At 41.1% G+C, this 23117-nt stretch overlaps 1 protein-coding gene across 2 annotated transcripts; it reads left to right on the top strand.

Annotated features, from left to right (window-relative positions):
* Window positions 1-146: 146 nt before the first annotated feature.
* Window positions 147-22420, top strand: LOC116329979 (cAMP-specific 3',5'-cyclic phosphodiesterase 4C-like). Of its 2 annotated transcripts, XM_039613072.1 has the most exons (18): window positions 147-320; window positions 780-844; window positions 1284-2030; window positions 2936-3070; window positions 7358-7485; window positions 7577-7759; window positions 7861-7900; window positions 8141-8211; window positions 9833-9995; window positions 10404-10497; window positions 10606-10763; window positions 12464-12562; window positions 12654-12818; window positions 14841-14940; window positions 15024-15178; window positions 17050-17172; window positions 17250-17432; window positions 20204-22420. In XM_039613072.1, the coding sequence occupies exons 3-18, from the start codon at window positions 1989-1991 to the stop codon at window positions 21149-21151; spliced, it is 2787 nt and encodes a 928-aa protein (XP_039469006.1). In that variant the 5' UTR covers window positions 147-320; window positions 780-844; window positions 1284-1988; the 3' UTR covers window positions 21152-22420. The 2 variants fall into 2 exon arrangements, with proteins under 2 accessions (XP_039469006.1, XP_039469007.1); XM_039613073.1 differs by lacking the exon at window positions 780-844.
* Window positions 22421-23117: the final 697 nt, after the last annotated feature.

Here is a 23117-nt window from a genome sequence, read left to right as displayed (position 1 = left end):
CAGGAGGAGGGAGAGGAGGGAAGATGGGCTTCTCCGTGGAGGCTGTGGCGGTGGTGGGAGGGGGGGTGGCTGGGGGAGACCACTGAGGCAGGGGAGAGGGAGAGGAGAGACAGGGAGGGAGGGAAGCTGGTAAAGCCGCGGGTATTCATGAAAACGGCAAGTGTGTGTGTGTGTGGTTTTTTTTCTTTCCCCCTCTAGCCGTGGCGATACACCGCTATGTCTACAGAAAAACAGAGGGAGCAGAGAAGAAAAGGCGAAGGCGACAAGTGAAAGCAAGAGGCGGCGCAGCCCATCTTGCTGTTGATCTTCAGGCGATCAAGGTGAGTGTGTTTTTTATTCCTACATCCTCCAGTCTGTGTGTGCCAGTGTATGTGGACATGTGTGTGTGTCTGTGTGTGTGACACATACCTCATGCAGTGTGTGCAAACAGTCATGACAGCAGGGGCATTCCTCATATGTGCATGTTTTCAGCATGTGCGCGCTCGCTTTATATATGTATTTGGGTGTTTTGTAAGAGAACAGCAGGCTGGTGGTTGAGCTGCATATTGATGCATTGCTGCTTGGTTTTATAAGCTGCTTTATCTGTAGTGGAGGTGGTATTGGTTTGCAGCTATTGCGTGTGTGTGTAAGTGCTCAAATGCCTTGATTGTCTGTGCATATATATGTCACTGTGTCACTATGCATTTGATGATTTCTCTTCTTTTGTTTTGGGTTTGTTTTTCTTTCGTTTTGTGTTTTTTTTACCCGTGTGAATCTGTGCGGACGCTGTTGTGTGGAAGACCCGTCGCTGAGAGGGTGTGTTCATGGTGACCCTTGATGAAAGTCTTCTCCAGCAGCTCTCTATGTGTGTACCAGCTCCATCAGAAACACTCTGATATGCTGAATCTGTCCCATCCAATAGAATTAGGTCAGCTTGGACTGCTCAGAGTAATTATATAACATCAGAGAGCTTTTTGGTGTTGCAGTGTCTGCTCAGAATTAGCCACACTGTAGGTACGACTCCAGCAAGGCCAGTCAAAACACATTGTCCTCGCTCTGAGTTATTTACTAGTCAACCAGCCATGTCTTGAGAGTTTTGTTTGGAGGCTTCTTTTTCATTTATGAAATTTGTATCATGGAAAACTACTCACATCTACTGTAGTATTGTATACATGAGGACAAGTTTTTCCAGTTTTATGATACATCAAATGAATTCGTTGAAACAAGACAGGAAAGAGTATTTTGTTTTGTTCTTGTTTTTTAAAGTCTGTACATACTAACTCTTAACTTCTGTTTTCTCACAGGAAGACTGTTTCCAGGATTGACTCTGGCAGATCAAACCAGAATGTTCGGACCTCTCAGATGAGGTCATGCTCGACACGTCTTCCTAAGCAGGATTTGGATCCAGACTATGATCAGTCATATTGTGGATGATTGACCTGAGAAAGGAGAGGACCAAATGACTCTGTAATCTCTTTGGATTTTGGATTCTTAATTTTGGAAATTGCCTTCATGTGGAATCAGGTTAACAACTGGGTAACATCATGCAGACAACTCTCAGAGCTGGATAGACGTTTTAGAGAAAGGGGTTTCCTTTGGCAACGGCATAATGAACCCTGACCGGGATGTTCATTGGCTCATCTGGCCTAAGCAAGACGACATGGAGTGACTTTTTTTTCTTTCTTCTGCCTTTGTCTTTGGAAAAGAGACAGATCAAAACAAAGGTCAGTGGCCTCAGTCTGAACCTGCAGCCTTCGAGGGCTGCATAAATGCTCCTTTACTGTTTTCCTCCACTCTTTACTTCAACCACCTGAAGACTGAGGTGCAGAGGGAGCGCGAGTGAGGCGGTTGGCTGGCCGAATCCGCTCCAATGGGGGCCGGTTGTGACCCGGTCTGACCCCGGTTTGACCTTGCAGTGACCTCTGACCTCTCCGGTCCTGGCTCTCCACCTGCTCTGCTGCCTGGGTTCCGGAACGCTCCGCCCTGGGGCCCAGAACGAGCCAATCAGAATGAAGAAGAGCCGCAGCGTGCTGTCGGTGACTGGAGAAGAGGTGAGGAGGAAGATCTGAACAATCAGCTAACCTTGTCACAAACACAGAGAGCGTAGATCCCAGGCTCACTGAACTGTGTGTGTGTGTGTGTATGTGTGTGTGTGTGTGTGTGTGTGTGTGTGTGTGTGTGTGTGTGTGTGTGTAACTTGAATGCCTACCATCACATAAACGCCCCATGACTTTCACACATCCAAGCTCTCTTTGTCCCCGCACACACTCAGAAGTCCGAGTGGACAGTTTGCATCCTCCAGTCTACACTCACCCAGCAGCAGCCACTCAGTCCCAGTCCTCTATGTAAATGAGCCGCAGCTAAATGAGTGCTCTATGTAAATGAGTGATTCCGTTTAAAGGTGAAGTCCTGGCTAAAGGACATAACAGCATGCATTAATCGGGAGCTCTTTTATCGATTATACATTTTTGTGTGTCCGTGCATGCGTGTGTGGATGCGAGCATCTCCCCACATCTGGGTCTGGATGACATCAAACACAGCATGGAAGCAACACGGCACTGTTGCCTAGCAACTGCTACCATTCCCCCAGTGTTTTGTTGCTACGGTACTGCAGTGCAGATCAGCCTCTAAGAGCTCAGTCTGTAGAGGCCCTATCCCAGACACACATGCACAGTCACACACACTTACATCAATAATTTATAGTCTGTGTTTCTGAACAAGTTTCTTTGCTCGTCATTGTTTGAATATGGCAAAACAACACAGCCTGGGACATGAGCCAAAACGGCAACTGCGTTCTTCCATTTTTGCTACTGAATGTGTTGGGTTTTTTTAATCATTACACACGCAACACAGTGTTTTTGTGAAAGACACAATATGTTCTCTTTTAATCCTCTGAAGATGCACCTTCTTGTTCCATATCCCCATTTCCCTTACCTGCCTCCCTTCTGTCTCTCAGGGAAATGACACAGATATAACAGGTGCTGGGGAGAAGGCGGAGTCATCTCGCTACAGCCGATCGTATACGTCCGGGTCCACGCTGGGGGCTGAGTTACGCAGAGGGAGGAGCAGAAGACTCTCGCCAAGTCTCCAGGTATGGGAAGATGGTATGAGTATGTTAAAGTGGCAATCTGAAAGGTTCCAGTCCCGTTGATTTGGTAACACATGAAGTCACTGTTGATAGCAACAAACAGTTTAACACAACAGGTCACTGATTTATAAGGACCACCTTGGTGAGCCACCAAGATCTGTCCCTTCTTCTTCTGTTACTTCAAGCAATAGTTCAAAATGCCCTTTTTTTAAGACATATAGACAGTAAATAATAGATAAAAGCAGCCACCATGTGTTCATCCACCATTTGTGGGCACCTGTTTTGAAGCCTAGGAGGCTATAGCAATCCTCGTTTTATGAAGCCATATTGTATCAGAGGACAGAGGTAATGATTGCAAGCTTCGCTGAATTTAAATCTGTGCGAGAATTCTATAACAGCAAAGATGGTGGTCAAACTATAATTTCCAGGGAGAAAAAACTTTTTAAAACGCTAGTTTGGAGCAAATTCTCCAAACCGTTTAAGTATCTTTTAATCAGACGTGACCGGTATTCCTGTACGTGCAGTTCTCATGTCCCACTGATCACAATACTGATGAGAGACACCTGCTAATTAGTGCTAAGTAACATACAAATAAAATAAAAGATTGCTGGACTGTGATTAAATGGGCTGCTGTGCAGATTATTAACCACACAGCAGTTCGTATAATTTGACACATAATTGCATTAAAATGTTCCTAAAGGCACCAAGTGCACAAACATGGTCAAAGGGTTCAGTTCAGCAATAAATATCATGCAAAACAAATACATATGCTGCTCTTTGTCTGCTCCGTGTTTTCTATAGGAAATTGTTTATAGTTTTATCACTTAGCGAGAAGTTAAAATGTTAGTGTATTTACAGCTTTCTCCTGCTGCCAAGGGAACAACAGGAAAAACTCAAAACAAAGTTTTTTTGATAGCATTTCATGGTGAAATATTTTTACCTGCTGACAAATAGATTGTCAAATAGAAATTAGAGATGGACCGATCCGATATTACGTATCGGTATCGGTCCGATACTGACGTAAATTACTGGATCGGATATCGGTGAGAAATTAAAAATGTAATCCGATACATTAAATATTAAAAAAAACACCTCACAAAACTTGCGACACGGTGTAACTCGGCTCATAACCGTAGCACGTCGGAGCAGTGTGCTCACGTGATAGAGCCTTGCTACCAAACCAGCATTTCATCTCCGAGGAAGTTATCCCAGAGAGAAGTAAAGCAAGTGTGTAAGTTCATCTCTGAGTGTTTGTAAAGCGTTCCCATGTTAAGCTTAACAACCGATATATGGAGCGACTGCCTCTCTCTCTCTCTCTCCCTCACCTTCCTGCAGCTACTTCAATCGTGAAACTGCTTAACGATCAGCTGATCGGCTTTTCTGTCGGGAGTCCGTCTCTCTTCTTTTTTTGGCCCACTTTGCACCAGAAAGAGGAAACCAGCGGCGGAACAACAGCAGCACCTTTAACCTTGATAAGCTGTTGTTAGAATTTATTTAATATTACTTTCTACACCAGGATCCTTTTCTACGTAGCTGACTGCTGGTAACTGTGCAGGGGCGGATCTAGCAAAGTTTAGCCAGGGGGGCCGATAGGGCATTAACAGGGAAAAGGGGGCACAAAGACATACTTTTCTTTCTTATTCTCATTTAAAATGTCTAGCTTTTAATAAATAATTATCTGAATCTTACACCTAAAGTTTTAATCTGATGTAAAATGTATAGAAGTCCATTACTGTATATAGTAACTGTTAAGTCTAATATACCCTAGTAAGCTATAGTACTTTTTCCTTTGGGAAGATACCATCTGTGCAGTCTGCAATTCTGTTGAAGAAAGATGTTGAATCTATTTAATTATTCTTGAAAAATAATTTAATTCTGTGCATTTTTTTCACCCTGCATCAAATTAAAGTTGATTACATCGATTAAGCATCATGACGTGGAGGGTGGGGGTGGTTCCCTATTTTTTTTTTTGCTGGGAGTTTGCAACCCTATTAGTTAGGTTGCTTAATATTTCTGCTAAGTACTCTTTAAAATACCAGAATAGGGAGGCTGGAGTAGGTTTAAGTTTATTAGATTGATCAGTGTTGCTGAACTATAAAATATTTTGGGTGCAGTGTATTTTTACATACAGGTATAACAGAATAGCTTTAGTGTTATTGTTTATTTAAACTTGAGTATGAACTTATACAAAATGCAGCAAGATATTAAAAAACAGTTTTATTGATTAAAAACACACTATATCGGATTCATATCGGTATCGGCAGATATCCAAATTTATGATATCGGTATCGGTATCGGACATAAAAAAGTGGTATCGTGCCATCTCTAATAGAAATGTGAACTAGATGGGCAAATTTTGACCTTTCACACTGCAAATCACCAAAACTATTTACAGCAAACACTCATTCATTCATTTCACCCTAATCCTAAAATTTTAATGACACCCTCGTGTGGATCTGACAGTGAGGTATGTGCAGAATAAAAAAGCTCAGCCTTCCCGCTGCTCTAAATCTACTCTTGGCTCTGTATGATGTCAATGACACTAGATAGTCTTAATATGGTCATCTCATCAGCTAGGTCAGGGGTCGGCAACCCGCGGCTCCGGAGCCGCATGCGGCTCTTTAGTCCTTATTTTGCGGCTCCGGGTGGTTTGGGAAAATAAATTAGAAGTATTTAGCTGAAGTGTATTTTATTTGTGTTTAGTTCTTTTTTTAACTTGTAGTTCTAAATTGGAAGATTATTGTGATTTTGAAATATAAAAATAAAATTATATTCTATTATTTTTTTTCATCGCTCAAAATAAGAGTCACACTCGCTTAAGCCGGTGTACCCGCTGAAATGCGGTGCATTTATCGAGACTTTCAACCCCAGGTAGGCCAATTATGGATCTTTGGATCCACATTATGTCGGCAGCTGTTCTCCACCGTGAACTATGTTAAAGACAAACACCGCTCACGCCTCACAGATGACAGCTTACAGTCCTGCATGAAGATGAATGCCCCGATTTGCAGACGCTGTGCGCAAAAGTTCGGGACCATAAGTCTTATTGTAAACCTATCACGGCATTTCAGCATCTCTTTATTGACCGCTTTTCACACACGGTTGCTGTACGCATACAGCTGGCTGTAGCTTTTCAGCTCACAGCCCGACAACACAACAGCAGAGAGAGCACAGACTTTAAGGCGGCGAGGCGTGATTGCAGGTGCCGCTCAGGTGCGTCCGCCTCCCCTGCAGCGGCACTGCAGACCACGCCCCGCCACACACATTAACGTGGTAAAATACATATTTAGGCAGAATTTTGCAAATATCTATTTTTCATCTTTTAGCAGCATAGTGCTTTTTTCCAATTATTTTTTAAAAGTCAGGTCAAGGCTCCAAAAGCCCAAAGGCGATATAAGGGTGGCGGCTGACAACAGTTTTTGTTTGCTATGGATCATTTTAGTTCAGCTGGGTGTCTTTCCTTTTGTTATATTTCTTTAAGAGTTCAAAATGCGTTAATTGCATAAATAAAATGTAATTTTCTCCGTAGCACTTCATGGATTTCATAAGGAACACACCTTAGTTGCTCTGTGGATTCTTTTAAAAAGCAGTTAAAAACTTTTCTGTTCAAACAAGCCTTTTGTTGATCTACGTATTTTATATTCTTTACACTATTTACATTTGATCTTTTACATTGTGTATAATGTCTATTGATTGTATTGTTTATTTTAATATTTGTGTACAGCGCTTTGTGACTGCCTGTCTGTGAAAAGCGCTTAATAAATAAACTTTACTTACTTACTTTAGTTGTTCACACAATGCACAAAGGTAAAAAACAATATATACAGTCTTATCTTCATTTTAGATTTCAAAAAGTATTTGCGGCTCCCAGTGTTTTCTTTTGCGTGGAAACCGGGTCCAATTGGCTCTTTGAGTGTTAAAGGTTGCTGACCCCTGAGCTAGGTGTACTAGCTTTAAGCACATAAGCTCCACCCACCTATTGTTAAAACCTCCTATTTCACTGAAGTTTTTCAGAAGAAAGTTGGCTGAAGGGGAAGAATGAATTATTTCAGACAGAAGGTGAATGAGGGGGCTGCCCCAAAGCCCGGTACAAGATAAATAAGCCATTCTACTGAACTCATTGAATAAAATAAAATAGGGTTGCATATTAAAGGTAAGGTAATACAACTACATTTGGTTTGGCAAGATATATCTCCAAGCTTTGCCCATAATTGTGCCTTGAATCACAGATCGTTGACTGATGTAATTGATTGAGTGACACCGGACTGAACCTACGTTTTACCTCATCAGGTACCTTGCTGGCTGCGTCCTCGAGATCGCACCCGGTCACCAGAAGTCCTGGGCAACGCGTCACGTCCCACAACTCTTCCCCTTCGTATCCCGCCTCGCATCTCCATCACACAAGCAGACTCTGACAGGTTCACACACATTTAAGCCCTCGTCAAATCACCGATTTCATTTTGCAGAAAGCTTTCCTGTCGTTCTCTAATCACTGCTATCATGTTCCAGCTACGAAGCAGAAAATGGCGTGTCCCCGGGTCACACCCCTTTGGGCTCCCAGAGTCCGAGCCTCACGCTCCACACGACCTTCCCCCAGGGCCAGAGAAGAGAATCCTTCCTGTACCGCTCCGACTCGGACTACGACATGTCACCCAAGACGGTCTCACGGAACTCCTCCCTCGCCAGCGAAGGGTGAGAGTTGGAGAGTGATGAGATTAGTGATGAGTTTATCCATGGCTGTATGAAATGTTGCACTCAGCTTTCTCTCTATTTTCCAACTCTTCCTGTCTTAGGCATACTGCAGAAGATTTTATTGTCACACCTTTTGCCCAAGTGAGTTTGACTTTATAGATTCATTTATCTTCATGAGTGGTCATAAAAACTGGTTCATACTGTTTCCAGTGTGTCCAGACACTCAATATAATTCTAGGATTTGGAGGTGAAGTTTTTATTGAAACAGCAAAAATGATTGATCACGTTATTAAGCGTTCACCTCTCAGTAACATGTATACATCTGTGTGAGCTTGTTTTGTATTTTTGCTGTTTTCCTGTGATGCTGTGCGATCATTGTAGGTATTGGCTAGTCTGCGATCGGTACGGAGCAACTTCACCATCCTCGCCAACATCTCCGCACCGACCGTCAAGTCAGTATCGCCACCTGTTGTGTCCACAGAGTTTATGTTTCATAAGTTAAAGGACCATTTGTATGTTACAGAAGTTTATAAGACCTGTTACCAAAAAAAATGGATGTTAGGTAAAATGTAAGTAAAGACAGAATGCAAAAGTAGTTGGGTGCAAGAAGGTTTTACTTATTTTGCCAAACCACATTCTGCATGTAATCCAAACATACAGTAGCTCAACATTGCTATAGGAAAGTAGCCGAGGTGCCTGATTTGGCCAGCAGTGCCTTATAACACACATTATGAAACAAAAGTATGAAAAACTCCTCAGACAGTTACAGCTCAGTCACACACGTTTAGATTTATTTTTTATAGCGTTTTTTTCTTCTTTTCTTTGCCAAATGAACTCATGTATATTGTTTACATGATCAGATATATTAACGAACAAACAAACAAACAAAGTAGGACAGCAAGCTCCTTGCACCTTGGAAAAATCAGTAAAAACCTGTATAAATGCAAGGTTGCAGATAACCTGTCATTTTGTAGTTAAATCGCTGCCCTGAAGCAGCTACGTCAGTGATTGTAGGTACGAGGTTCTGTCAGGACTCTAAATGTAAGTAGTGAATGTAAACTTCGGTTTAATGGGAATTTTTGTGTAGGTAGACAGCAAAAGATTTATTTTAACAGATTTCACATTTAATTGATGTGCTACAAACAGAACCCAACTTGACCCTATTCAGTTGCAGCCTGATTCCATTTTATTGTCATTTTATTGCCACTTTGATGCACAAACATTGTTTTGAAGATAGTAACTGACTGCTCATGGTCGCAGACCTGTTCCTTTCTTTAAAACAGCGAGGCGAGAAAGCTTCAGGTTTATTGTGTTTTGATGATTTTGGTCCTGCTGTAGTCTCCAACCACTGTTTCTGTCAGCATCAAACAGCTGAACTACAGTAACCAACAAGTTACAGAACATTGTTAAAAACATGGGATGTAACACACTATTACAGCTTTATTAAAAACATGTTGCTTCTACCAAATTGAAATTTTTGCAAGTTAAAAAAACAACAGCAAAACTTTCTCAGTCTCAACAGTTCAGATGTTGGCTTTGTGCTATTTCCAACCAAATTTCTGCTCAAAATAACTTCCAAATTGTAGCAATCTGTTTTTATTTACAGTTTAGTAGTATCCATGCTTAAAAAGCATGCAGTTTAACACCCATGCACACATTTATGATTACAGATACTTGTACCTTTCTGTACATCACATCATTTCAATTGTATTGATTTTATTGTATTTTTCTTAGCCCAGAATACTCAAAACAAATCTACTATACTACTACAGCACCTTATTATTTTCCACTTCTTACGTTCATCCATGTTGGTTGAAGCTCTAAAATATCAAATATTAGCTATTTAATGAATTTGATTCAGCTGAGTTTAATTTATCTCATATATTTACCACCAAGATTAACATATAGCAACACATTGAATGGGAGATTCAAACAGAAAACACATTTAAGCACAAAAGTTAAAAAAGTAACAAATTAATGTTAAGATTAATAGATTATCAAGAAGATGTGCATTGTACTGGGGTTATTAAAAGTTACAAATTATTTTACCAACCTGTTTTTTGTTTTTTTTAGGAGGTCTCCTTTGGGTGGAGTGTGCGTCAGTCCTAGGGCGACACTATCAGACCAGCAGTACCAGCAGCTCGCCCTGGACACACTGGAGGAGCTGGATTGGTGCTTAGACCAGCTGGAGACCATCCAGACACACCGCTCTGTCAGTGAGATGGCCTCCAACAAGGTTTGTAACTAACACCGTACAAACCTACTAACATGTCACCAGCCGTAGATCAGCTCATCACCGTGCAGATGAACCTTTATGTATGTTTTCAATATTTAGCTCAAAGCATTACATTTTGATTTTTGCTATCAGTTAATACATTACTTGGTGCCTCTGTGCTGATCTGTGCTGTAAGTAATAATTATAGGACACTAAACAGAAAATATAAAAATCTATCTCCAACATGAATCTCAATAGTTCCTTTTTTTCTTTTCTAGCAGTCGTTTTACTGTTGCCTTAAACCTCTGGACTCACTCAAAGCCCAGAATCCAAACAGGCCTTCTGTTTTGAATAATAACGCTGAGTTTCCTGAGGGAAGCCTCAGGTTGACTCACACCATCTTTGTGTTTTGTTCTCATTCTGCCACAGTTTAAGAGGATGCTGAACAGAGAGCTCTCTCACCTGTCAGAGATGAGTCGCTCCGGGAACCAGGTGTCTGAATACATCTCCAGCACCTTCATGGGTGAGTGGGACCAGAATGTGATTTCTGTCCACATTGCATTTATGACCTTATCCAAATTAAAAACTATAAATCCACTGTGCGTGCATGTGTGTATGTGTGTGTCTGCAGACAAGCAGAATGAGGTGGAAATCCCGTCTCCGACTCTGAAAGATAAACCCATGAGTCACATCAGCGGAGTGAGGAAACTGTCTCACAGCTCCAGCCTCTCCAGCGCTTCCATGCCTCGCTTCGGCGTCAACACGGACCACGAGGATGAGCTTGCCAAGGTGCTGTTTTCTATCTGCGTTATTCGCACTCGCCATCAAACTTTGTTCAGACTTGAGCTCAGATCTCTGAAAAATGGTATGATTTTTCATGACTTTGGCATTGTTTTTCCCTTCTAGCAGCAAGAAACAGATGTACGCACGTGCCCTGTATCTGATAGAAACATAAGCAAACATGATTATATCCCACGTTACTGTATATTTTATGCAATCAAGAAAGTTTGGCCTGGCTTTTCAGAAAATAACTGCAAGTACTGACTTGTTGTAAGAAAAAAGTGCTCATATATTTATTAGGTTTATGTCTGTTCACATACCAGCAGGAGTCTTTTATTAATCCTTTTGTCTGCTTTCTAGTGCCTGACGCCTGCTTGTTTAATTCCATCCAGTCTTTAGCACCAAATTTTTTGGAAGGTCCACAGCGGGGTGGAGACTGTCTCTGACTGCTTGGTCATGCTGCAGCACATAAATCACATTAAAGTATGCTAGATACAAACATAAAGCTTTGTTCCTCTGCCATTGTAATTAAGAACTGGACCAGGTGACAGATATTCTCTATACATCTGTGGACCACCTACCACCGAGGCTCAACTGTCAAGGTTATGCTGAGAGACATCAAAGCAATGTCTGCTGTGTGATTAGTGCTGAAATGGTGCCAGAGCTCAGGGATGGAAGCACTGGAAGTCTGCTCATGTTTGGGATGGAAGATGATTTCAACTTTCAGCTGTTTGCTCAGTGGAGTCTTGTCAGGAAATATTATGTAGGTTAGTACAGAGTGACCTTAGAATTGATTTAGAGTCATGTGTTTGACCTTTGGGCTAAAGTCTTAAACTACCCTCCATTTATTTATCTGTTTTGCAGGGAAACTCTTTTCCTTTAAATAGTCTTCAGGAAGAGTTCTTTGGATGTTGGCCGCCTTTTGTTCTGTTCACTGTCAAAATGACCCCACACTGCTTCAGTAATGTGTAGGTCCGAGTTCTGTGGAGGCCGATCCATGACTGATAGGGTTCTACTGTGTGTTCTTCTATCCATGTATGCTTTTACTGCATTAGCAGCGGGCTAAAGATTATTTTCATGCTGAAAATGAAGCCACTGCCAGTCAGAATGAACATTTCTGGGTTCAATATTCCATAATTTTTACGAGCCCCAACACCACTGGCTGAAGGCTCTCTGTTGTTCCTCTCTCCTGACCTCCTCTGTACATATTAATGACAGTTGTGTGTTATCTTTGGCACTTTTTTAGATTCATTTAAGAACAAGTTATGTGTTTTGGCAATATGCTGTTAGTAGCAGAGTGACTAAAGACACAATTTGGAACAGGTTCTTTGTTGTCTGTTATGTGTAGACACAACACTGGTTCATACCTTGAGTTAGGTTCTTTTTTATGTTTGAGTGATTCGTCGGTCAGTTTTAAAATGACTTAATAAACATCTTCTAAAAATGGTCAGGTGCAAGAATTGGCCTGAAAATGAGGGAATGTCCAAAGAAAATCTTTGAAAGACCTTCAGAAAACCGGAGAATTGTTGCTCAATACCACTTTTAAAAGTTACAAGAACGTCTGGCCCCTTGAAAGCAGAGTATACAGCGCACTGCACTGTAAGAGGGACTTTAATACTACCCTCTTAAAGTTTTGATGAAGCATTTTTGAAGCAGTGTGATTTTCAAACTATTGCTAGTTCTCAACGTTACTTTGTGTGTTGAAACAGGAGCTGGAGGATCTGGACAAGTGGAGTTTTAACATATTCAGAGTAGCAGAGTTTTCCAACAACAGACCTCTCAGCTGCATCATGTACGCCATCTTCCAGGTAAAATAAAATAATCATATAAATGTGGACTGTTCGTGTCTGTGCTCATGTACACGGTGTACTCCCTTTCTTCTGTCTCGCTCCTCCTCAGGAGCGAGAGCTGTTGAAGACATTTCGTATCCCAGTCGACACCTTTGTCACTTACGTGATGACCCTGGAGGACCATTACCATGGAAACGTAGCGTACCACAACAGCCTCCATGCTGCAGATGTCACCCAGTCCACACATGTTCTTCTCTCCACACCTGCTCTTGATGTAGGTCAACACGCACACAAACACACACACACTTTGATCTTTGTTCACACATAAGGAGAGAGGCGTGAACAAAAGGTGGAGAGAATAAAGAATCAAAGCAAAGAAAGACAAACATCTTCTAACTGAAACATCTGGGTACTTTCATGAAAGCTGAACATGATTTAACCCTTTTTCTCAAACAAATTGACCTATTTAAATAAGTGTGTCATACTGTAATACATTATATATTAAAATGTATATTATTCAAGTGTCTAGACAAAAAAATATGTTTGAGCTTCAAGTTTCCTCAGACTTTTAGCCTCAAACTGACCTGTTCACCATGGATTTTTTAAATTGCACCTGTGGCTGCTCTGACTCCTCCAGTCCACATACTGAAGGATCCTTAGGCAAGATACTGAACAGTGAGTTGCCCCCGATGCATCCATCGAACTCTGAGTCTGTGTGTGTGTCTATGTTAGAAAATCCCTTGGGCATAGATGAAAGTGCTGTATGACACACTTGAGGGCTGAGTAGAAAGGTGCTATACAAGTACCAGGGTTAATAGAGTAACAGCTGTTTAATTCAAATAAATTCAGTTGTATTTATATACCACCAATTCACAACAAGAGTTGCCTTAAGGTGCTTTATACTGTGAGGTAAAGACTCAATAAATCAATAAAACTCCAGCAATCAGAGGATCCTGTTTTGAGCAAGTACTTGGTGACAGTGGGAAGGAAAAACTCCCTTTAACAGGAAGAAACCTCCTGCAGAACCAGCCTCAGGGAAACACAGACATCTGCCGCAACTTGTTGTGGGTGAGGGGATTCAACTGTGGATCCAGGTGTTAGATTATCAACAGAAAATAACTGTGTACCTGATTTAACAATCGGTTTTATGGAGAAGCTGCACCTGAGAAACATCCCGGAAAATTAGTAACATTTTAAAAAAGATAAAAAGTTGGAGAGAATGTTTTTGCTTTGTCACACGTGTGTTAATATGTTGCATAAAAAGCTGGAGCCCTTTTACGTGGGTCATTTATCTGTGATATTGCACCCAAAGCAGACTGACCATGTGACCTCTATTACACCATGTTATGTCCCCCTGGCTTATGCTGTGATGTAACAGCAAAGAAATCTTAAGTTTAAACATTTTAAGATTTCCACCTCATTATGACTTGAGTATTAGTATAAGGGCTGATACTGATCACAGATTAAAACACAAAAACAACGGCAGCTTTTTTTTTCTACTGGAAGAAAAAGAAAAAGACTTTATCTGGGAATGCATTTGTCTCCCACACACTGAGACAGTGTTCCATATTTTGATTGGCTCTAGTTTTCAGCACAGCAGGAAAGCCACTTTTCTGTCTGGCTTGCAAAGAAAGCAGGGAAGTCTGTTCTTGTGGGTCAAGTGCAGGTTAACCGTCACGAGCTTTTGCTGCTTACACAATACACAAAATTAGGGAACAACAAAGTTACAAGCTGCACAGTTTTTTGGCAGAATATGGAAATGCAGTTATAAAAATGACTGGAAACAGGATTACAACTGGGTGAAACCACTGGAAGACCCCCTTTTTTTCTAGTTTTTATTAAGTTTTACAGAGAGGGGAGAATATTATGTGAATTGAAGTCTACAGAATGAATCCCAAGAAAAGGCGTTAAAACATTTTATACAGTTTTTAAAGTTACTAAGGCAAAAAAGGGAAAATATGAGTCCAAGAAAACTCTGCGAAAGGCAATGAGAACAAATTTTATTTAAACGTTACATGCTAAATACCAAGTCTGCATAGTCTGCAGAGTTTGTGTGTATTTGTTTTTTAAGTTAGATATAATTTTGTGTCTTAGTAGCAGCATGTCCCATACTGTCTCACATTTAGCTGCAGTATGGTCACGTCTGCAAAGACAGTAAAAACGTTTATCCATATTCTTCAACTGCCGTATGTTCTTTGCAATAAGACACAAAGTCTTGCACTTTATTAGCACAGAAACTGGTTTTGAAACTGTCAGAGGTGTTGACTTTCGTCTCCTGCCCGTCTTGTCATTTCAGGCTGTCTTCACTGACCTGGAAATCCTCGCCGCTCTATTTGCTGCAGCCATCCACGATGTAGACCATCCCGGAGTTTCCAATCAGTTCCTCATCAACACCAGTGAGTTCACACACGCTCACACACTCAAACACATGCTTTGATATTTGCACACTCTGTGTTCACACCACCTCCTCTACGCTCAGACTCAGAGCTGGCCCTAATGTATAACGACGAGTCAGTATTGGAGAACCACCATCTCGCCGTGGGCTTCAAGCTTTTGCACCAAGAAAACTGTGACATTTTCCAGAACCTTACCAAGCGGCAGCGCCAGAGCCTTCGCAAGCTTGTCATCGATATGGTAGGGAACTAGTTTTAAAATAATGTAACAGTAACCTAACAGAATTTCATTTTTTCTATCATACATTATCATACAAATGATGTATGAATCTAATTTATCATTTTTAGTTTTTGTTATATTTTATTTAGTTTTAAAGATTTCTATTCTCTTGAGATTCTCTTAAGTTTATATTTAAACACCTTGAACAGGAAACTGAAACTATCTGTTTTAGTTCCCCTCATTTAAGCCACCTTTATTCTGACTGGCTGCACTTTGCAAACACAAGGTTAGAACAGTGGGTGGGTTTTCTGTGCTCACAGATTTGGGTTATCCCTTATATATGATGCCTTAAAGATCCAGATGAAGTGCTTTAAATACAGCTTTGGATTTACAGGGACTACTTGTACACTTGTGGTCAGAATCATATCCGCTGTAGTGGAGATAAATGTCATTGTAATTTCTGAATGTTCTTTTTCCAGGGTGGGATGGTTGACAGCCTTTGGGGGGGGGGGGTTAATCAACACAGGGTCAAAAGTATACCCACTAATATTTGGGTAAATGTGTTCCGCTTCAACCAGACCTTTTTTTTAGCCATCAACAAGTTCCAGGCATAATTGTGGCTAAATATTTGACTACTATTCTTGGTGGAATTGGTAGAGTTCATTTAAATTAGTTGGTTTCCTGGCACTGACCTTGAGGTTGGATCTTTGGGAAGCCTGCTTGCTCCATTTTGAAACCAGTTTTGATGTGTGTTTGGGATCATTATCTTTGTGGAGGTGTTTCCTTTCATTATTGCATCCACTTTGTACAATGCACCAGTACCACTGGCAGTTCCAGAACATGATGCTACCACCATGCTTGACAGTTGGTACAAAACCTCACCTTTACTCCTTGAAACATACCTCTTGTCACTGTGGCCAAATACTTCAATCTTTGTGTCATCTGATCATAAAATGTAAAGATGTGTACATGGAGAATGGCTTGTCCATGTAGACTGCGTCACACTTCAGTTGAGTCTGAAGGTGTCAATTCTTCCTGCACCAATGAGTAGGGGCTGCTTTCCTGGTCTTCTTCCTCTCGGCCCATGGTGAAATTCTGATGGTAGAACTCGAGTCACTGTGGACAGTGATCCAGATGTTCCAGCGGTTTCCAGTTCATGCCAGGCCTGATTGGTTCCTGAAAATCTTACTACTTTCCTTTCTCCTGATGGTGACAAGTGTTTGAACTGATGATCGTGGAATTTGCAGTTTAGAATGCCAGAAACGTTTGTAACTTTGTACTCTGAGCTTTGTACTGCAATTCTTCGACTTGGACCCATTGTTCTGAATATTGAATGAGGCCTGTCAAACAAATTATTTTTAATGTTTGCATTGACTATCAGCTATAGTCAATCATGATCACTAACAAGAAGTTATTTAACTCTGGCCTTGTCAAGTTAAAAGATGTTGTAGACCCTTCAGCTCCTCTTACCGAAGGATTTAAGAGAGTTTGTATATGCTCACATATATCTATATATATATGAGTCTGTGTATATTAGAGACAGTTCAAGGAGAACATTCATGTCCATGATGAATGTGTGCAAACTTCTGACCACAACTGTAAGCTCAAATCTTTAAATAATGAGGTCATTATTTAAAGATTTGAGCCCACAACATTGTGATAAATAAAGGAAAAGCATAATAGGTTCCCTTTAGAGAAAAAGTGGACTGACTTCATCCCTGATTCTTACATTATATATTTTCAGAGTAATTTATAATCACACAGGAGTAGAGGGGGCTTTGATTCCTAACAGAGCTTTGGATCACTGCGTAGAGCATATTATAGGTTCAAGGATGCAAAATAAAAGTTTTGGACAGAGAGTAGTTTGCACTTCTTTCTATCTTTTTCTGCAGGTGTTGGCCACAGACATGTCCAAACACATGACACTGCTGGCTGATTTAAAGACGATGGTGGAGACCAAGAAGGTGACAAGTTCTGGCGTGCTACTTCTGGACCACTATACAGAACGAATACAGGTAACATGATCAGTAACGTTTGACCCCACAGAGAGAGAATGACATACATAACAGTAAATATTCTTGTATGATCATAGGTACTGAGGAACATGGTGCACTGTGCAGACCTGAGCAACCCCACCAAGCCCTTACCTTTATACAGACAGTGGACAGAGAGGATCATGGAGGAGTTCTTTCGGCAGGGCGACAAAGAACGCGAGAGGGGGATGGAGATCAGCGCCATGTGTGACAAACACACTGCGTCTGTGGAGAAAAGTCAGGTAATGCTCTCTCTGACTCACAGTGTCATTAATATAGTGAAGATGTTAAATGTGCACACAGAAAGGATAATGAGCCACAAACAAGCAACTTTAAAAGTGTCTATGATAGCAAGGCTGGATCGAACAACAGAAACACAGAGCAGTGTGAAATAACAACCCTGAAATAGACTCTGTTAAATCTTCAGTTTATGCTGAGACTCTGAGAAAGTGTTAATGAGCATTTTTCTGTCTGTGGCAGGTCATTCACAAACACCGCAGATGTGGGAGTTGGTAGTGTGTGGGGAAAGTATCCGATCTGATAATGATAAAATGAACACAAAACGACAAGCGGTGGTAAATATATGCACAAATTCAGTTTTATTTTGCCAAATCACAACAACAGTCGCCTCAAGCCGCTTTAAAATATAAGGTAGACCCTACAATAATAAAACAACAATCATATGGCCCCCTATGAGCAAGCACTTTGGCAACCGTGGGAAGGAAAAACTCCCTTTTTTCCTTCCCACAAGATCACACATCCAAATTGGCAGATTGGTCAGCGGTTATGTGACAATAAAACTTCAGGTGTCAGTATACTGGGTTTTGAAGTCTCAGTTTCTTAACATTTGTAAGCACACCAGTAAAAAAAAGTAAAATATGTCACAAATGTGTATCAAATGTACAAACTGAGAACTTATAAATCTTTAAATATTGGCATCTTAGCCATTTGCACAAGACTAGGTCTAGAGAAAGTGTGTGTGTGTGTGTGTGTGTGTGTGTGTGTGTGTGTGTGAGGCTGTGATTTACACACAGTGGGGGATTGGGCTATTTAATCATGTTTGTTTGGATGGTGGAAATTAGGACAGAAGCCCAGCTAAGATCGTTCCAATTCATATACTGTGTGGGACCAGATTACTTTTTTAAAACCACATTTTAGTCGGTGTGTCTGCTTTCTCTCAGAGCAACAGGAAGGAAAGAAAAAACTCAGAGACACAAAAGTCAGTATGGTCCATCCTCTGGAGACATGAAATTTTAAAGCAGTCCAACTGCTGGCTGCTGAGTGACGTGGAGAGACAAACAAACCTCGGGCCCAGAATTAAAACTGATAATTGCGTTTTATTTTGTGTTGTGGCAGAATGACAAACTGTTGATTGTGCAGAACTTTTATTTGTCCCCCAAAATTTGTCAGGACAATTAATACTGGAATAACTTATGTTAAACTCTCAGTCAGTAAATCTGTTTTGGATACGTGTGTGAGAAATGTATTCCTGTGTCAACATCCAGCTGGAAGCAGCTACAGAGATATGCCTCTTCTGATTTTCATGATGAGAAACAGTAACATCATTCTGTGTCAAGTTTGTGGTCACAGATTCTGCACTTTGTAAAATGTTTTTCTGTTTGTTAATGTACAGCCAGTTGGATTTAGCTCTAGCAAAGGGAAAATACTACTTAAGGGACATACTGTATGTTATTTGCTTTCTTTGCCAGGACTTATTTGAAAGAATTACGTATTACATGGACAATCATCAGTATCAATCATGACCATGAAAACATGGAAATATGCAATAATGCATCAGTGTGTCATTTCACTCACTTTATTATTTACTATAATGTAGATCAGAAAACCCCGACCCTAAAACCGTATTTCAAGCTGTCTCATCATTTGGTGTTTCATGAAGTTCTTTCTTTCTCAAAGCTGAGAATCTGATGTGAACTACTTTGTTAAATTGCTTTGGTCTCAATATTGTTCAATTAGTGAATTTGTGAGAAATGTGCATGAAGGTTGTGCTGTGAAAATGTGGGGAAATGTGCCCCTTAAAACGACTAATGTGACCTTGACCTTGAGCACAGTTTGGGTGAAGATGATCTGCTGATGATTGAGTGCAACTTTCACTAAAGTATTACCAATACTCTCACAGAGGAGCGATTCTTGTGACTTGTAAACTGACAGACGACAGATGCCTCGCCACGGCATGAGCTCATCACTCCTTTATTAAATGAGCTGAATTAAAGGCATCATAGTTGAGTAATATGGAGTCTTTGGACCAGCACTCTCTTTTTCAGCTATGGAGGTTTCTGCTTAATAAAAGTTTACCGGTGCAGGTTTTACAAATAGATGTATAGACCAAAACCATTTTCTAGGCTATAAATCTTCTGCTGTGAAGTTGGTGATGTTGTCATGGGAATTAAATGGGTTTCAATCAGCCTCAAGTGGTCTTTAGAGGGGACTGCAGTTTTTGGCATTCAAGTGTTGTCCTGGGTTTGCTCTGACTTGTCTCAGATATTTGTCAGATATGGCAGTGGAGACTCACACTGGTGTCAGAGCAGTCTGACTGTTTCTTTGTATAACTATCAACTTAAGCGCAACACAGCAGCAAGTAAGTTGGCACCACCTTGTGGCCTAATAAAGTAGCTGCAGTTACAATTTAACAGCAATTGACAGTATACGGAGTTAAACTAAAAGCACAAGTATCACTTAGGTTTTTGTACAAGTCAAACATACAGGAGACGTGCTTATAAGCATGTCTTACAATATACTTTGAGATGACTGCGGTTGTAAGTTTGTACAAGCTGAGGCATTGAACAGATAATGTGTGATTTAGTCATCTTTAATGGTTATGGTACAGTGTTTGTGATGAAAGGACAGAATCAGGTCAGTTTTTATGCTCAGCTAAGTCAACCATAAGTGAATCAACATATTCTCCAAAGTGTTGACATGTTCCTTTAGCACCACACATTAAAGTGCCTTCGTCTGGTATTTGAAGTATTTTCATCTTCTTTTTCTTTCCCAGGTGGGCTTCATCGACTACATCGTCCACCCGCTGTGGGAGACGTGGGCCGACCTGGTTCATCCAGATGCTCAGGAGCTGCTGGACACGCTGGAAGAGAATAGGGAGTGGTACCTGAACACCATGCCCCAGTCTCCCTCGCCTCCTCCAGACAGACACCTCCAGCACGATCGCTTCCAGTTTGAGATCACTATTGAGGACCTGGAGCAAAACAACCACAACCACATACACATGAGGAACAGCAGCGAGAGGAGCGGCCGGAAAGCCATCTGTGATAACAACGACGAGGACTTAATGCGGGACAGCCAGGTGGAGGCAAACGGAGAGGAGCAGAACCACGCAGAAGATGACAAAGATGAGCAGGAAAATCACAACAGTGAACAGAATGGAGTCCAGGAGGAAGAGGAGGAGGAGGAGGAGGAGGAGGAAGAGGAGGAGCAGGAAGAGAAAGAGGCAGAAGAGGTGCAGGAAGAAGGGCAATTAGAAGAAGAAGAAGAAGAAGCACGGACAGAAAAAGAAGAAGAAGAAGACGATGATGTAGCAAAAGAGGAGGAGACAAAAGGGGAGGAGGAAGGTGAAGAAGAAGGCGAGGAAGGGGGAGAGGAGAAGGGAGACTACAAGGAAGATGGAGAAAATGCAGAAGTAGAAGAGGAAATAGATGGAGAAGAAATAGAAGATGAGAGAGAAGAGGACATTGAAAATGAGGAAGCAGAAGAGCAGGAAGCAAAAGAGGAGGCAGAAGAGGAAAAAGAGGAGGCTTCAGAACAGGATGAGGGGGATGTTGAAGAGGAAGAGGGAAAAGAGGAGGAAGAAGTGGAGGATAAAGCTGATGATGAGGAGGAAATAAAGGAAAATGTGGAAGAGGAAGAGGTAGCAGCAGAGCAGGGAGAGGAGGAGAAGGCACCAGAGGAGGTTGAGGAAGATGAAGTACAAGAGGAAGAGGAGAGCTAGTCAGGTGTAAAAAGGTGAATTCACAGGGTCAGTGAGGAAAGACTGAGGAGAGATGAAGAGGGCCAGAGAGAGGCCACGACGGCAGCGACTGGCTGTAGAGGATGATAAAGAGCTGATGACGCCCTTCCTTCCAAATAACGCGCTCTGACCACTTTGTCCTGTGAGCATCGCAGCTGAGGAGCAGTTTGTTGTCTGCTCTTGACATCCTCAAAACACTCAGAGAAACACTGAAAGACCAACCGTTCACCGAAAACAAAACCTCTCTGGATCTTCCCAAACAGCGACCTGAGGGGCCGGTAGTGACAGACAGACTGAAGTCTTCTTCACCTGGTGTCTGTACATCCATCACTGCCATGGAGGATGAACTGGGGGGATGACAATGATAATAATAATAATAATAATAATAATAACAATAATAATAATGAAAGGGAAGGGTTTCGTTCTGTCGACCTTTTTGTAGCTCCTGGAAATCTAACAAAGCCTGAAATACGCACATGCAAACAAGTGCGTGCCTGTTCTCCTGTTCTTATAGACTACCGTCCGTCGTCTCTCGGTCACTGTCTCCGTCCCGTTGATGAGGAAGATAGCATCCCACACACGCAGTGAGCATCAACTCGAGAGCAACTGCTAAAAGAATGTCAACTTCCTCCATTTGTCAGAAAAGAGAAAAAAAATTATGCAAAAAAAAAAAAAAAAAAGTCTGGAAAGTGTAGTCTGTCGTCTCATATTTACTAGAAAAAACGTTCCACTTGTGAACAGGAATGCCGAGTACACCTCCAGGGATGTGGTCGAGGAACAGTTTAACCTCGTCACATACTAACCTTAATGCAACAATGCTGGATTTCTGACACTGTCTCTGAGTAATATGTGGACCGTTACAGCTCAGAAGCCTGATCTGTTGTACATGTCGATGTTGGTTAATGTTTTAAAATAATAATAATAATAATAATTAAAGAACACCCAGTATTCATCCTATCATGACAGGTTCACCTGAATCGTGCCAAACCGTCCCACGACCAGCACTGAGCAATTCAGCCTCCGAATGAGGCGGCTACTCGTCACGAAGCAATGAAACTGTGGGACCCGGCCACCAGGTGTGATGGTCTTCCACAAATCCCATTGTTTTATTTTGTTTGATTTGTTTTGATTGTTTGGTTTTGTAAAAAAAAAATGTATTTGGCACTTTATCTAACACCCCTGTTACATATCTGTACATAGTAAACATGTATTTTAATCTGCTGATGTCATAAAATAAATACGATCAATGCAGCTGATGGGCTGGAGTTTCTGCTTGCACAAGAAGAGCTGAAACAAGAAGCTGTTTATGGAAAAAAAATTATTCTTGTTTTTTTTTAATATATATATCAATTACCAATATTATTGCCTGACAGACATGTGTCGGTATTGGCGTGTATGTTGCCAAATGTTTTTTAACGCTCTTCTTAATGCAACTCCACAGGGAATTGTGTCTCCTTGTGGGACAAAACTGGAGACCTTTTGCTTGTCAGGCTAAATCACTACACTATGAAGCCATTTTTACAGATGAAAGTTGTTTGGAAACAGTGTCCTCACAGTTTATCCAGCAGTGGATCTCCCACTCTGCTACTTGCACAGATCTCAGGACTCTCTGCAGCACAGAGTAGCATGAAGATGAACCAAACCTGGGCTCGGCAACCTTTACTATGAAACACAACTGTCAAACTTTGAAGCCTCACAATAAAGATGACACACTCTATTAATTATAAATTAGCCTATCCAAATGAACAGGTGTAAATAATTAACATCTTTTATCACAACTACTCTGCAGTGGGTTATTTATCATTACCTGGTCATTTAAATTTGCCTTTTCATTATAGTTATTCTCCTTCTAGTGCATTTTTTATTATTACAGAACTAAATTAAATAAAAAGTTTTTTTTATATAATTTTATTGTTTTACTTCAGTAACAACTGTAAAGTGGAGAGAA

This window comes from Oreochromis aureus, linkage group 6 (assembly GCF_013358895.1).
Source record: "Oreochromis aureus strain Israel breed Guangdong linkage group 6, ZZ_aureus, whole genome shotgun sequence".
NCBI classification, from domain to species: Eukaryota; Metazoa; Chordata; class Actinopteri; order Cichliformes; family Cichlidae; genus Oreochromis; species Oreochromis aureus.
The sequence above is the reverse complement of the archived record's forward strand: the minus strand, read 5'-3'. Positions and strand labels throughout refer to the sequence as shown.